The following is a 16,715-nucleotide window of genomic DNA, read 5'->3' as shown; positions in this document are numbered from 1 at the left end:
GAGCATGCGCATAAAGGCTGCCCCCCGAACCACTTGCAACACAAACCAACAGTCAGTCAACAGTCTCAATAAATAATGGCTTGGCAACCCAACAAGGACATGTTTTGCTGCAGAACGATTACAAGGCCTGTAGTCCGCCATCATCTTTGTCGTTGTATTTATTTAGCGGGGGAATGACAGTACAGTGGTAAGGTGTTCAACTCCCACCCGGATGATTCTGGGTTCGACTCCCCAACGTGTCTGCCCCGCCCCTCGATCGAGCTGCGCCCACACGCGTAGCCGACGTCCGATCACCCCAGACACTAACCCACCGTCTCCTCCTCCTCCCCCTCTTCCTCCTCCTCCTCCCCCTCCTCCTCCTCCTCTTCCTCCTCCTCCTCCTCCTCCTCCTCCCCAGTGCTGAACTGCTGCGAGGGCGACGTGCTCTTCCTCCTGGACTCCTCCGGCAGCGTCTCCTCCTACGAGTACACCCGCATGCTGGGCTTCCTGTCCGAGCTCCTGCTGCCCTTCTCATTGGGCGAGGACCAGGTGAAGGTGGGGGCTCCTCCAGGTGGGCTCCCGCCGCGCCTGGAGTTCGGCTTCGACGCCCACGGCACCCAGGACGGCCTGCAGGAGGCGCTGCGGCGCACGCAGCCGCTGCGCGGCGACACCAACACGGAGGAGGCGCTGCGCATGGCCCGGGACTGGGTGCTCGCCCCGGGGGGGCCGCGGGGGCGCCCGGGCGGGGCTCCCCAGGGCGCTGGTGTGGCTGACGGACGGGGTGAAGCCGGCGGACGTGCTGGGCCCCATGGCGGCGCTGCGCGAGGCGGGCCCGCCCATCGAGAACAACCTGTACTTTGTGGACATCGACGACATGAGCATCATCACCGAGGACCTGAGGGAGGCCATCATAGGTGAGGCGGAGCGGGGGGCTCTCTGGTTACCAGGCACCGGTGTTTACTTTCACCTCTCACTAACTAACCGTCACTAACTCGTCGGTCGCCACCAATCAATGGGTTATAGGTGTTATCGAAAGGGCTGATGGGGCTGTTACCAGACCAATTAAAGCTTTTAATCTGGAATATAAAATCGTGGGAAATAATAGAAGCATGTAGCAAAAGCGTAGAAACAGAATAGAATAGAATAGAAAATCGACAAACAGTGATGAAAAAACCTCTAAACAGTTTGACCGAAAACAGAAATAGAAAGTTCCCGTAATTCGGCATCGTCATCAAGACACAAGAAGGGTTGATGTCATTAAGAAGCCTTCCCATGGCGCCCTCAACAGGGTTGCCATGGAATCCCCCCCCCCCCCCCCCCCTCCCGCCCCCCCCGCCCTGCCCCGCCCCGCCCTGCCCCGCCCTCTTTCATTCTGACATGTCCGTGAAGACAGAGGATCGGGGAGGCGAGCGGAGCGACAGTGGGTGCTGGTAAAGCGAAACCGTAAGGCGATCGGTCGGTCTATTCACGGCCTAATGATGCCACTTCCCCCCCCCCCCCCCCCCCCCCCCTCCTAACCCCCCCCTGTCTCTACTATAGTCGCATATTGACGTGTATTTATAGCCCCAGGCCTGATCCACCTCCGAGCTGTAGTGACATTTAGTCCCAGTGCTCCCTCTCCCACTTCTTGGGAAGGTGTATGGATGTATATTTAAGACACAGCGAGTAAATATGGGTTATTTACGACATAAGAGGACGCAGTGTGGTGCTATCGCGTGGCCCAGTGGGGGGGGGGGGGGGGGGGGGGGGGGGGTGGGGGGGTAGAGGGGAGATGCTGTCCTCCTAGACCACCGTCTCCTCTTAGATTAGTCACTAGGTTGCTAGGCGTCGGTACTATTTCAAGTCTTCTCATTCGATTCGTTACAAATGCTTCGGGGACGTCTAACTCTGTCCATCTGTCTGTCTGTCTGGAGCCTATATTTACCTGTCTGGTGATAGAGCCCCCACCACTGGATACGTGGTGAGTCATGCTGTGAGGATGCTGGCAGTGGGGGTGGTGGTGTTGGTGGGGGTGGTGGTGGTGGGTAACACCTTCTGTGGTCCTTCTCCAAGCCTCCTGGCTACGGAAAACGTTTCCTAGTGGCCGACTCTGGTATTGACATCTGGAGATCCTTTATCTTCCTCAGCACCATCATGCCCGACTAATACAGACTAATAAAGATTGATTCAGACTAATGCAGGCTAATATACGCATGGATAATAAACATGCTCCCCATGGTTCACCTGGTGGCCATCTTGGTTCTAACCCAGCTAGCGTTTAGGACCAAGATGGATCCAAGATGGCCACCAGCTGAAATAGACCCAATGGGTGACCAGGAAATCTGGAAAAGCAGTAGAAACGTCCCTCCCCTCCACCACTGTCCTCGCTGGGGAGCAGCTCCAGATGTTCTCTCGACCTCTGTGTTCTCTCCTCCTCTTCCCCCTCCTCCCTCCCCTCCTCCTCCTCCCCTCCTCCTCCTCCTCTCCTCCCCTCCTTCCCTCCTCCTCTTCCCCCTCTCTCCTCCTCCCCTCTTCCCCCCTCCCCTCCTCCTCCCCCCTCCTTCCCCCCTCCCTCCTCCTCCTCCCCCCTCCCCTCCTCCTCCTCCCCCCTCCTCCTCCCTCTCCCTCCCCTCCCCCTCCCCCTCTTCCTCCTCTTCCCCCTCCTCCTCCTCCTTCCCCCCCTCCTCCTCCTCCCCTCCTCCTCCTCCTCCCCCTCCCCTCCCCCTCCTTCCTCTCCTCCCCCTCCTCCCCATTCTCCTCCTCCCCCTATTCCTCCTCCTCCTCTTCCCCCCTTCTCCCCCCCTCCTCCTTCTCCTCCTCCTCCTCCCCCTCCTCCTCCTCCTCCCCCTCCCCAGAGGTCATCCGGGCGCGGAGACTCAACGTCCACGACGTCTCCACCAACTCCGCCAAGCTCCAGTGGCGCCCGGTCCTGGCCGGGCTGGGGGGTTACTACGAGATCCGGTCGGCCCGGTCCCGACGGGCGGGGGCGGGGGAGGGACCGGCGGCGGCGGCGGGGGGGGGGGTCCGGCACCAGCCCCAGCCAGGGGGGCGGTGAGTACCAGAGGCTGGTGCGGCCCGCCGACATCAGCTCGGCCGAGCTCACGGGCCTGCGGCCGGACACCACCTACCGGGCCACGCTCACCCCCGAGTCCAACGAGGACGTCCTCACCCCCATCTCCGTCACCTTCACCACCAAGCCAGGTCCGAGCCCCCTCCGCCACGGAGCATCGGACGGCTAGCGTCACGGTAGCATCACACACGGCGGCGCTGATGCACGCTAATTAAACCGTTGAAGATTAGCATGACGGTAGTGTAGCGCTCGGATTGGGCTGTGTCGAGGTTCGATCGCAGGGTTACATCGACATTAACATTAAGGGCGTTTAGCAGACGCTTTTATACAAAGCGACTTCCAATGAGTACTTTTGTCAGAAGAAAGAGAAACAATATATATCGCTGTCCGTACAGTAAGGCTGTTCGTAGAACCAAGTGCCGAGCTCTAACAATCACTAGGATAACCCATTCCCCGTACACAACGAAGATAGCTAGGATAAGACGCTACGCGACGCTAAGTACTATGGTTAAGTGCACGGACGTACAACGTACAATAAGAGGGGTGTGTGTGTGGGGGGGGGGGGGGGGGGGGGGGGGTGTAACGGGGGAGGCTATGCAGTGTCCAGGCAAACTCTGAATAAGTGAGTCTTTCTGGGAGATGGGAACTCTTTAATCTCGACTTACCTCCACCAATGATCAAGTTACTGCTCAAGTTACTGAGTGTTCAGCGATCATGTGGTTGACTGTGATTAATAATAATAATAATAATAATACATTTCATTTAGAGGCGCCTTTCAAGACACCCAAGGTCACCTTACAGAGCATATAGTCATCATAAATCGTTTAAAAAAACAAGACATTGTGTGCGAGTTTGAACAGGTGAGTTTTGAGTTGTGACTTGAAGGTTGTAATGGTGTCTGACTGTTTTATGTGTGGGGGGAGGGAGTTCCAGAGCCTGGGTGCTGAACAGCTGAATGACCGGGCACCCATTGTAGTGAGTTGTGATCTGATGATCTGATGATCTGATGGTGCACCCCCCCCCCCTCTCCCTCCACCCAGAGGTCCTGAGCCCGGCCACGGTGACCGTCTCAGAGTCGGGCCAGACCAGCGTCAAGGTGAGCTGGGGTCCGCTCCAGCCAGAGTCCGTCTCCTCCTACCTGGTGGAGTACTCCGCCCTCCCCACGGGGGAGCTCCACACGCTGACAGTGTCCGGCGGGCAGAACTACACGCTGCTCCGCGACCTCCACCCCGACACCACCTACCTGGTCACGGTCAGCGCGCGCCACGCCTCTGGGCGGGAGCGGGCCCTGACCGTCAAGGCCTGCACCCAGGAAGGTAGGAGCCCCCGCCTCCCTGTTGGGTCAGAGTGGGTCCCTCGCGGGACGGGTCGACACACACGCACGCACGCACGCACGCACGCACGAACGCACTCGGCGCACATACACACGCACACAAACACACTCACAGACATTCACAACCAAACTGTCACAGACATTCACAACCACACACACACGAACACACACAGAGACAGAACCACACACACACAGAGACACACACTCACAACCACACACACATGAACACACACAGAGACAGAACCACATACACACAGACACACACACACACACACACACAAACAGACGTACACACCCTCACAAACACACTCACAGACACTCACAACCACACAGACACAAACACACACAGACACCCACACACAGACATACAAACACCGACACGCACACACACACGCACACAAACACACACACACACACACACATACACGCACACACACACGCAGATGCTCATAACCACACACACAGATACACATACACACACACACACACACAAACACACACGAACACACAACAGAACTGCGCTGAAGGAGCTGAATTCCTCTCATTTTCCATTGGCATGCCAGCTTTCCACAGCTGCCTGTTTCGGGCGTTATGGGGACGCAAAGACTGTTATGGGGAAATAAAACCAGTCCGTACCAGTAGAGAGCCATTCATAAAAGCTTTGGTTTGTATCCGTACTTCATCTATACTTTACTAGATATACTTTCAAAAATGAGATATAATACATGATATATTTTCTTACATACAAGGTACGTATATTATATATTATACGTCTGTAAGGTGATAAAATCACACTCGCATAGTTATTTAACATTCAGGCCTCTGAGAGAAAAAGTTACTTTTTCTCAACGCAAATATTTGTCATGTCACACATCATTGCGGCGGGCGTCTTTGTGCCGCTGAACGCCTCTCTGTGTGTGATGAGGACATTTCTGGGATTCTGTGGCGGCGGGCCAACAGGGAGACAATGGGGACTCTTCAGCGTAACACTTGGCTCCCGTCGTACGGACGGGCAGGTTGCCAGCGGCACGTGTGACACCCTTCCTACTCTTTGTGTAGCGTTCACCGCTACAGTGTATACATGGTGTTAGTGTAAACACAGCTATTATCCCGCCGGGGAGACCCAGGGGTTGTAGGGTCGTTACGTTATTATATTCACTGTGCTGGCTTCATCCTCTGTGACAGCTGTCTAGATGCTGCTCCGCCACAGCTGGCCCCCTGTCTCCTCCCTTTCTCTCCCTGTCTGTCTCTCTCTCCCTGTCTCTCTGTCTCCCTGAGTTCTCCCTGTCTTCTCCCTGTCTCTCTGTCTCTCTCTTTCCCTGTCTCTGACAAGGAGAAGAGAGACAGAGTCCCTCTCTCTCTCTTTCTCTCTCTCTCTCTCTCTCTCTCTCTCTCTCTCTCTCTCTCTTCTCAAGAGAGAGAGAGACACAGAAGGACAGGGAGAGACAGAGGGAGACAGAGACAGGGAGACAGAGAGAGAGGTGGGTTAGTTAGTGGATATTTTTTTGACCATAAGGAATGGAAGGCAGAATTCTTTCCCTCAGTATGTTAGAGTTCAGTATCAGTCTTGATTGATCGGTATCTCGCCCCTCTGCCCTCCTCGTGTTAATGTTTCCTCGCCTCTAATGATACCATTCCTTCAGTCATTCCTTGTTTTTTTTTTAGGTTAAAGCACCTTTTAGGTGCTACACAAATGTCCTTTATTATTTGACGTTTCAAATTATTATCGTCATATTATTATCCTTATCCTGTTAATTATAACCAGTCCTACACTAGCCCAGTTTATTATTATTATTATCTTAATTTCTTATCTTGTACATTATTACCAGTCCTAGACTAGCCCAGTTTATTATTATCCCATTTCCTTATCCTGTTCATTATGATAAGTCCCACACCAGCCCACAAGAGAGTTCAGAATCGGAGGTCACAGACAAAATGCTTCTAATGAAACTGAGAGCGATGCATTCGGTTCACCTTCACCTCACCCAGGTGAGCAACGCTCAGCGTCTCCCTGTATGACCTGGTGCTGCTCAGGGTGAACTATACCTCTGTGTGGAACAGCCGCATGTGGTAGACGGTGGTTCTCGGCTACACATCTGGGCGCCAGACGCCCTGTAGGGCTGGCATGGCACCACTCCCTGTTACGTCTTTTCCTGCTGCGGTTCAAAAAATGCTTCCCACACGCTGAAAGCAGTGAAAGCCTGCGTTGCTTTCACTGTCGGATCGAAGGTTCCCTAGATGAAGAGGCTGGCATGTGTTTACTCACAACGTCCTCCTCAATCATCTATCTACTCTACTCTAATCAGTAGAATCACATCACCTGGCATGAACACAACAGCACAAACAACCCGCTCATATCGTCCAACTACTGACGCCTACTTATCCGCTGTTTGGCGTGTTTACTGCCCAGTTTGCCACCTATTGGCCTCATAACCGTCGATGGAAGCAGGGATCCCTTCTTCTGTGTTCCTGCTCAAGGTTTCTCCGAAGTGATGAGGTGTAATAAGTGTTTCCTTGGTCCTAATTGTGCTAGGGGTCGCCGCTGCAGCCCCTCGACTGTGGAACAGCCTCCCGGACCACTTAAGGGCAACACAGACACCAGACTGTTTTAAGACTGGCCTAAAAACCTTTTTATTCATAAAGGCATTTCCTACTTTTTAAAAAAATGTATACATTTTCTTAAACTGTCCTTTTGTCCTTTAGCACTCTGAGATTCTGCTTAGAATGAAGAGTGCTCAACAAATAAAATGAATTATTATTATTATTATTAGGGTTAGGGGTTTAAAACGGTTTGAAACTGTAACTCGAGGGCTACACAGATGATGCAAAGTCGGCTTTACTAAACACAGCATGCTTCAGTGAGTGTTCGGCAGTATCGTACAGCGCTTTGAGCGGCCACTGGTTAGAATAGCGCTGCATAAAGGCAGACCATTTAACTTGAACTCTGACCTCCGACCCGACCTCTGACCCTGCGACCCCGCCCCCTCCCCCCCCCAGCGGCGCCGGCCCTGACGGACCTCCAGCTGACGGCGGTGGGCAGCGGCTCGGTGCAGGTGGACTGGCGGGGCCAGGCCGACGGGGTGCGGGGCTACTGGCTGACCTGGCAGGGGGCCGCCGCCCCGGGGGGCCGCTCCAACTCCCTGCTGGCGCCGCCGCCGCCCGGGCCCACCGCCTCCCACTACCTGCCCGCCGGCGCCCTGTCCACGCGCCTGGACCAGCTGCCCCCCGCCGCCCGGGTGTGCGTGTCCCCCGTGTACCGCGCCGCGCGGGGCGACGGCCTCTGCTGCACGGCCCGGTTCAACACAGGTGAGGGGTCGTGACCTTTGACCTGAGCAGGAGACAGAGGGGACGCCACGAGGTCACAATGGGGAAAAAGCGGTACGACACTTACCCGCCGAAGGCGAGGTGAACTGTGGGGAATGTATTCCTCACTGTTCACGGAGCCTGAGGTGAATAATTGTTTTAGTATATATACTACACATGAACACTCCAAAAATAATCAAGATAAAACTTTTTGCCGGGGTTTATTCGTTTTCATTAGCGTGACGAGACGACCGTCACGTGCCGAAAACAATATCCCGAGTTTGAGATCTCAGTCATGGGATATTGCCCAATATCCCGAGATTGCGAACCAATCAAATTGCGCCATCCTAGGAAGTTTCACGTGTGCCATATTCCAATTAGTGAATAGTCGGTCGTTCGCCGTTACTCTCACACACAAGTATTTATATTTTTAGATGCGTGAGTCAATGTGAAGCAGGTAGACGATGCTAGGTAGATGATGCTAGGTAGATGATGCTAGGTAGATGATGCCAGGTAGATAATGCTAGGTAGACAATGCTAGGTAGACGATGCTAGGTAGATGATGCCAGGTAGATAATGCTAGGTAGACGATGCTAGGTAGACGATGGTAGGTAGACGATGCTAGGTAGATGATGCTAGGTAGACAATGCTAGGTAGATGATGCCAGGTAGATAATGCTAGGTAGACAATGCTAGGTAGACGATGCTAGGTAGATGATGCTAGGTAGACGATGCTAGGTAGATAATGCTAGGTAGACAATGCTAGGTAGACGATGGTAGGTAGACGATGCTAGGGAGTTGCTGCTAGGGATACTACCAGGCAGGCCGCGGACATTGGAGACCAAGAACCTTTTCTGCCGAAACCATTAGCCTACTAGCTCCTACTAGCTCCTGTGATTTAAGATTACAGCCTCATGTAAACAGTGTTTTTTAAATAATGTGTCAAGCTGATTGCCATCGACTGATCTCTCTCTCTCCCCCCTCTCTCCCTCCCTCTCTCTCGCTCCCCCTCCCTCTCCCTCTCCCTCCCTATGTGTACGCGTGTGTGTGCTCTAGATGCGCGTGTGTACGGCCACCAGTCCTAACCTCCCCCCCCCGACTGACTCAGCACCTTACCAAACATGGAGGCTCGTGGATGAGGAAGAGGAGAAGAATCTTTATGTTTCATCTCCCCTTTTCTCCCGCTCTGCTCCTTTCATGGACGTGTGTGCTTTGGCGAGCGCGGTGCGGGTTCGACGCCAGAGACACTTACCGCACGCCCGTGAGCCGCTGAGTCTTGGCGCTCAACTCGCGGCCACCCGGCCTCACGTCGGCTCACCTGTTTTGTACCTGTAATATAATTGTACAAATATTTGCTGTGTGTGGGAAAAAAAAAAAAAAAAGGATCATAAAGTGGAAGGAGGGAAGGAGTAATGTAATATTATACTGCCGGAGGATGCAGACGGAGAGATAGGGTTTTATGGACGTCCGTCTTTCCTTCAGACAAAGCAAATATTTGGATCTGGAATATAATTGTGCAGATATTTGCTTTGTGTCAAAGGGATAAAGAGGTGGAATAGTCAATGCGACTGTATTGTGTAAAAGCTGAAGAGTGTGTGTTGCTGGGAATGGTCTGGCATTCTAACATAGCAAGATCTGATTTGAACTTCCACAGCATATGGTGGATTCCATGCCAAAATAATTTTATTTCTAATCTGGTGAATGCATAGAGAACATCTGAGATCCATTCTCTCTGATTAGTTACACGTTTAAGCCCTAAATATTCTCTCTGTCTTCTGACATATGCTCCATATCTCTTTGAACTTGTTGATGCCAAACACACACACACACACACACACACACACACACACACACACACACACACACACACACACACACACACACACACACACACACACACACACACACACGCCATTTTCCTCATAACTTCGCCTTCAGGATAGCTTTTATACCTTGATTAAATAACCTTGTAAATAGAAGGGCTAAACCCTTCATAAAAAGAAGGGCTTAGCACACAAACACAAACAAAAACTACATAAGGCTACACAGTTAAATCAGCAAAGGTATTTTTTTCAATATCACATGCTTTTACATCTATAATTTACGTTTACTCATCAATGTGTTTGTCCATAAAAGGACGAGTATGCGATGCATTTCTACGTTGTTTTTCCACAAACGGAAGGCAGTTGGCAGGCTGTTTGTTAATAGGTATTTGCTGCCCCCTATGGGAACCAACAGTTATTACAGCTGAGGTTGAAGTTTGGTTTTATAGTGAGAATATCACCGCAGATGTTTAACAGGAACTTGTATTAAAATAATAAAAATAATAACTCATTCGTTTTTCTTCTTGTTTTTTGAATAACCTTTGATGACACATGTACTGATGTGCGCATGCACACACACACACACACACACACACACACACACACACACACACACACACACACACACACACACACACACACACACACACACACACACACCCACACACACACACACACACACACACACGCACGCCGGACGCGTGCGCGCACACACACACACGCACGCCGGACGCGTGCGCACACACACACACACACACACACACACACACACACACACACACACACACACACACACACACACACACACACACACACACACACACACAAATCCAATGTACCTGATCTTGTATCCAAATACAGTCTTGTTATCTTCATAGCTTTATCTTTCTACTCTCATTAGTTTAATCCTTCAATACCTCACATGACTTTGGATATTCGCCTCACTTTCAATGCATATCCCTGGGAAACAGTTTTCTTTCCTTTCCTTTTTAAGCTGATCCTGTTCAAGCTGGATGGTGATTCTCTTAGGGAGACATTCCATTTCAAATGTGACAGAAAACGTAGAAACAGAAAATCTAAAAGGCTCAGTTGGAATATTCAAAATGTAAAACCTTACTTCAGTTTTTTTGGAGGAGAGACCTGCCAGTTCTCTTTCAACTTAGTTATTCCAGTTGACTTGCACGGCTCTAATAAACCCCAGCCGTGCCAACGCACCATCGTCCCCCTCAGAGCTCCAGAGGCCTCAGACGCAGTGTGTTGCGACGCTGACCGTGAGGTTACAACAACACTCCACCCGGGGGCGCTCAGCTCCGGCTCTGTTGTGATGCTGGCCGTGTGGTTACAACAACACTTCACAAGGGGGCGCTCGGCTCAGGCTCTGTTGGACTCCGTTAGCTGCGGAGCTTCAAGCCATTTTCCCCTCTGCATCGCGACCGTTCACACCTCCCGACATGCAAACTCCAACGCTCTGACCTGGAACACAAAAGCACGTACGAACTGTAAGTGTCCGTGCTCTTTTGCTATCACACCCATTCCGGTTTATTCCATTGTAAACGATAAAACCCGTTGTTTTCCGCTCCCGCTAGCCCGCTAAAGCTAACAGGCTAAGTCGCCTAGCAGGAATGACAGCCCATTGGAGCTAATGTCAGCCGACCAGCTAGCGCCCGAATGCTAACGAGCTGTCAGCGTCCAACGCGACGGGCTGCTCGGTCGAACCACTACGGGGGTCAACGCGTTAACCGGGGGGACCCCAGGGGTGCTCGGCCGACCTCAGGGGGCATCACGGCAGTTCGTTTGCTTAAACAGGGGGCAGTTCGGCGGCTAACTTTAGCTAACGTCATTAGCCAGGATTAGGAAGGAGAGGATGTCCATGTCCGTCTCATGATCAGCTTCCTGCTCACTGGGACTCTTGTGTGTTGGGCTGTTTCTCGCCGTGTACACGTTCAGAAGACCCGGTGAGGACGTGTGGGCTCACCGCACAAACACTGCGGAGGGTCTGGGCTGGATTCGTTTTAACATTGAAACTGTCAGGCTGGTTTTGCTCTATGCACCTTCTTCTTCTTCTTCTTCTTCTTCTTCTTCTTCTTCTTCTTCTTCTTCTTCTTCTTCTTCTTCTTCCATAATGTGTGTGTGCGCTTGACGAACATGCATACGTTATGCACATCTGATCTTCGTGTGTGTGTTTCCAAAATTGTGTTTGGATGCAGTTGCACACATTTGTATGCACGGTATATTTATTGAAAAACATACAGTTCTTTGTAGATATGCACAGGTTTCTAGTGTGCATATAGTCTTTCTGTTAGTTATATTGATGGCTATTTGAGGGATGTCATTTATCTCAAATTTAGTATTCTAGTGTCTTTCAGTAAAGTCCTTCACACCATCTTCATTTTGTGTCTTGAGGTAACATTGTCTAAAACACAAAGCTACACTTCAACCGGAAAAGTGTGCATACCCTCTACCTTCTGTCCGTCCTGATCTCGAGCAGACCAGCGTAACAGAAACAATCCCCCCACCCCCCCCCCCCCGGAGCCTAACAAAGTCATCTCCACCCGAACCTGTCCCTGCAGGTGGAGGAGGAGGTGTGCGTAGCAGCGTCGCGGACACCGGCAGAATGTATTCCGAGTGGCGCTCCCTGCACCTGGTGGTGCAGAGCGACCAGGGCCACCTCAGCGTCCTCCACACCTACCCGGCCGGAGTGGGCATGGAGGTGGCCAACGCCGTGGTCAAGCCCCTGGGCACCGCCGTCAGCCCCGTGGCCACGGAGAACATCCTCAAGACGGATAAGGAGGTGAGCGGCCGCAGGTGGAGGAGAGCACCTCCACAGTGAGGAGGGCGTGGCGTGGGGCTGCGCACGCTCAAAGGATGTGCACGGGGAGGAGGGTGTGTGGACTATTGCTGGATGGTTGTTATTGTGGTTGATTTGAGGCCGTTTCAATGAAACAACGCGTCACCAGTTCATACTGATGTTTGCACTCCAGAGCTTCCAGCAGAAAATAAGTTATTTAAAGGGGACCTATTATGCTTTTCGACTTTTATGACCTATAAACGTTGTTATAATGATTGATAGTCATGTTTAACCATACACAAAAAACGATGTCGATTTTCGGGAAACTCTTCCTCTCATCTGGGCGCTTTCAGCCTTCTCTGTCAACGCTCGGTTTCGTCCTTCTCCGCCCCCTCGCCCCCCTCCTGCCAACCCAACTCCGTTGTGATTGGTTACCTTCCTTGAAGCGCACATGCGGGCAGATTTGACCAGGCACATGGGGGCGCGGCAGGAGTGACTCTACGTAGATGATTTCCTGGAAATGTGAACAAGTGATAGAAACGTTGTCCCGAGTGTTTAGCGCTCTGCACAGCCACCCCAGACTGTCAGCAGGGAATACGTCGAAACGCATGTATGTCATTATTTGTCACTTTAGTAAGGTTAAACATGACTATCAATCATTATAACAACGTTTATTGGTCATAAAAGTCGAAAAAAGCATAATAGGTCCCCTTAAAGGTGATGGGGTCTGCCGTCAGACCGGGGGGGGGGGGGGGGGGGGGAGGAGGAGGCACTGTCTGACCTTCCTGGAGTGGACCATTTATGCTTAGTTCATGCAGAGTGTTGCCCTGCAGCCTGAGAGATTAAATTAAATTGAGATTATTTATACTTTTGTACAATATTAACTTTTGCCCGTGGTAGTTAAGGTGGCCTGCGTGTGTTGCTTAGGCGGCCGCCGAAGCTGTAAAGTGCTGTGAGAAACCCTGCACTCGGTCACGACATACACCTGCAGTTGATGCTAATTGTTCTTATTGTAAATTGCTCTGAACCAAAGCGTTTGCTGAATGCCCTAAATGTAAATGCTACTTTCTGCTTTATGGTTGGATGCTTACCGCATATTTCCGTTGGACTTTACAACGACAATAACGCTGACTGAAGGATAGTCCAGAGAACCTAAAGGTCTTGGCTGGGAGCCATCTCACCACTAAGCGAGCCAGAGATAGGATATGAGTGCTTTATGAATTTCCTGATTGGGAATAATGAAATGTTATGCTATCCACGTCTGGGGTGGTGGTGAGGTTGCTCCCAGCCAAATCGCTCTGGGTCCGAACCAGGGTGTCCGCATGTGGAGCCACTCTTGACCCAAACCCCTACTAGTTCAATAATGATATGTAACTAAAGAAAACAAAACAATTCACTTCAAGGTACTTGGGGAAGAAAGCATCTAGTGAGGGGGATAACGTTGTAAATAGTAGTCTAGATAGGCAGTAGATCATGCTGATGAAGCTAATGGCATACAATTGAGAGATGAACAGACAGAAGGAAATGCACTTCACCATAGAATTCGATACAGCATGTGTTGTGATGTAGCGGCAAGCATGTCACAACAATTACACACAATAAAACTTGCAATGTGCAGACTTTTATTGTGTAGTGCAGGGCGTGGGCTTTTAATGTGGAGGGAGTCCCAGAGGGCCTCATGCTGTTCCCCTGGCGGTGGTCCCCCCAGGTGAAGTGGACCATGGAGGTGCTGTGCTACGGCCTGACGCTGCCCCTGGAGGGCGACACGGTGAAGCTGTGTGTGGACGTGTACACCGACTGGATGATGGCGCTGGTGGCCCCCCGGGACGCCATGCCCGCGCCCGTCGTGAAGGAGCCCAACCTGTACATCCAGACCATCCTCAAGCACCTCTACAACGTCTTCCTGCCCAGGTAACGGAGGCACCGGGGGGGGGGGGGGGGGCGGGGGGGGGCACTGGGGCACTGGCGCGCCGCTGGGAAGCTCGATGGAACGTCAGCGGGCGGCATGTGGCTCAGGAGGTGCGGAGCGGGTTGGATGGTACCCGGAAGGTCGCTAGTCCGATCCCTGGAGTGTCGAGGTGTCCCTGAGCGAGACGCCTCACCCTGACTGCTCCCGACGAGAATGGCTGTCGCTTTGCATTGGCTGACACCGCCGTCGGTGTGTGAGTGTGTGCATGACAGGGTGAATGTTGGGCGATATTGTAAAGCCCTTTGAGTGGCCACTTGTTAGGAAAGCGCTGTATTAATGGAGTCCTTTCATACTTGCGTGTCCAATCCGCAATACTGGAAACAGTGACGCTATTTTTAAAACTGCAATAGTTGCCCTGCTGTACACTGGTGTTGATCGTCCGGTCATTTTACGATCTCGCCTTACACAGTCCTCTCTACCTCGACCAGAGCATCGAGAAATAAAGAAGGTCCCCCTGGGATGATTGGGTAAGGGTTAGTAATCCGATTCTGTCCGTGTGTCCGTCCAGGCCCGAACAGCACAGCCTGAACCACATCAGGCTGTGTCAGCAAGTGCTGACGGCGGTCCAGAAGCTGGCCCGAGAGTCCGTTTCCATGGTGAGGGAGACCTGGGAGGTGCTGCTGCTTTTCCTGCTGCGTGTCAACGACACTCTGCTGGCCCCGCCCACCACCGGAGGTAAGCCCCGGCCCCGGCCAATCCCAAGGAGCTCTGACTCTGTGCTGCATTCTTGGTGCGCTGATATGAGCCTCATCTGAGATAAGATTCATTGGCTGAAAGGCCTGAAGGAACAAGAGATATGTCCGTACACCTGCTTTACCAGTCTATAGCCCTCAATGTGGAGCCTGGCTTGACCTCAATCTAATCTAATCAAATCAAACTTTATTTACAAAGCGCTTTTCGCACAAAACGACAATAGGATGTGAGTTAGAGGGGAAAACGACGCAAGAACGAGAAACAAATTAAAATAACATTTAAACAAATCGGAAACTTCAGACATACATTTGGGAATACTGCTACACAAAGTGCTGAACAGGACCAATCTTTGTGCCAACATTACATTTGTGCCAAAATAACTTCTCTCTATATATCCCACTGGATCAACTGGATACCGTTTATGCAGTTTTATTACTGAAGGAATATTAGGTTATCGCGAAAGAAATGATGTCACCCCTTTTCCCGAATACTGCCTTTCCAAGGAGTCTTCTTCAGTCGTCAGAGAATCCATTTCTTTACTCCAATACTCTTCCCTGTGCGGATGTTCCTGAGTAACACTCATTCCCATTCTATCTTTTTCCAAATCTCTCCCTTGTGGATTTAGCTCTATGCATGTTTGTGCGATAGACTTCAGACTTTGTACTATATTCAACAATTATTTCTTTGGTATTAAATAATAATAACTTATTATAAATAAGCAGCTTTCAAAATAACACCTGTAACTAGATTTTAACTATACAATTTTAACTCTACAAATATTTATAAAATAAATAAAGTGCTAAAACAACATTGTCTAAATAACGACTGAAGCAAAAACAAAGAGTTTGTGCAATTTTAACTTTTACAATATTCAAAACAAAAGTTTTTTTTCACATTTTTTTTAGATATCTTTTATTTTATTTTCAATTCCATTCAAAAAGACTATTGTTGTGAACAGTGAATTACCACTGCATTGTTTATCTTTATTCTTTGTACCTGATGGAAGTATGTTTCCTCACCCTACGAGAGTTTTGTACTTTGTTAATGCAGAATAAAAAATAAATAAAAAAAATTATAATTTCTTTGTAATTTTTTATACATTGGTAGTCAAGGCGGGGCCCTGTGGTTGTTAAGGCCGCCTTAACCATCCAGTGCTGGGGGCAACGCTGGACCCAGTGTGCATGACTCTAACCTTGCCCCCCCCCGTCTCCACCCAGTGGGCGTGGCGGAGAAGCTGGCGGAGAAGCTGATGGCGGTGCTGCTGGAGGTGTGGCTGCTGGCCTGCGCCCGCTGCTTCCCCACGCCGCCCTACTGGAAGACGGCCCGCGAGATGCTGGTCAACTGGAGACACCACCCGCCGGTGGTGGAGCAGTGGAGCCGGGTGGCCTGCGCCCTGACCTCAAGGTGGGGCTGGTGGTGGTGGTGATGGGGGTGGAGGAGGAGGAGGGGTGGTGGTGGTGGTGGTGATGATGGTGGTAGTGATTGTGATGATGGTGGTGATTGTGATGATGTTGGTGGTGAAGATGGTGGTGAAGATGGTGGTGGTAGTGGTGGTGCTGTTGGAGGAGGAGGGGTGGTGGTGGTGATGGGGGTGGAGGAGGAGGAGGAGGAGGAGGAGGGGTGGTGGTGGTGGTGGTGATGATGGTGGTAGTGATTGTGATGTTGGTGGTGATGATGTTGGTGATTATTGTGGTGGTGGTGGTTATGATGAAGATGGTGGTGGTGGTGGTGGTGGTGGTGAAGATGATGACAGGCAGACTGATAGCACCACTACCTGTG

General features: G+C 51.3%; 2 protein-coding genes across 2 annotated transcripts in view; both read left to right on the top strand.

Moving 5' to 3' along the window:
• Window positions 1-306: 306 nt before the first annotated feature.
• On the top strand, window positions 307-9,995 carry vwa1 (von Willebrand factor A domain containing 1; the record flags this gene model as incomplete). Its single annotated transcript, XM_060060301.1, is given in 8 exon segments — window positions 307-699; window positions 701-893; window positions 2,814-2,918; window positions 2,921-2,970; window positions 2,973-3,159; window positions 4,069-4,344; window positions 7,359-7,667; window positions 8,720-9,995. Coding segments are annotated over 8 exon segments (1,542 nt in total), but the record flags the coding sequence as incomplete, so codon positions are not given.
• An 837-nt stretch (window positions 9,996-10,832) lies between these two features.
• The window catches only part of ralgapb (Ral GTPase activating protein non-catalytic subunit beta), a 37,124-nt gene continuing 31,241 nt past the window's right edge, over window positions 10,833-16,715 (top strand). Inside the window, 5 exon segments of the mRNA XM_060053446.1 lie at window positions 10,833-10,985; window positions 12,057-12,277; window positions 13,983-14,185; window positions 14,752-14,918; window positions 16,154-16,340. Of these exon segments, the coding sequence (XP_059909429.1) occupies window positions 12,101-12,277; window positions 13,983-14,185; window positions 14,752-14,918; window positions 16,154-16,340 (734 nt within the window). The 5' untranslated portion in view covers window positions 10,833-10,985; window positions 12,057-12,100.

Source organism: Gadus macrocephalus, chromosome 1, assembly GCF_031168955.1.
Source record: "Gadus macrocephalus chromosome 1, ASM3116895v1".
Classification (NCBI taxonomy): domain Eukaryota; kingdom Metazoa; phylum Chordata; class Actinopteri; order Gadiformes; family Gadidae; genus Gadus; species Gadus macrocephalus.
This window is presented reverse-complemented; position numbering and strand designations above follow the sequence as displayed.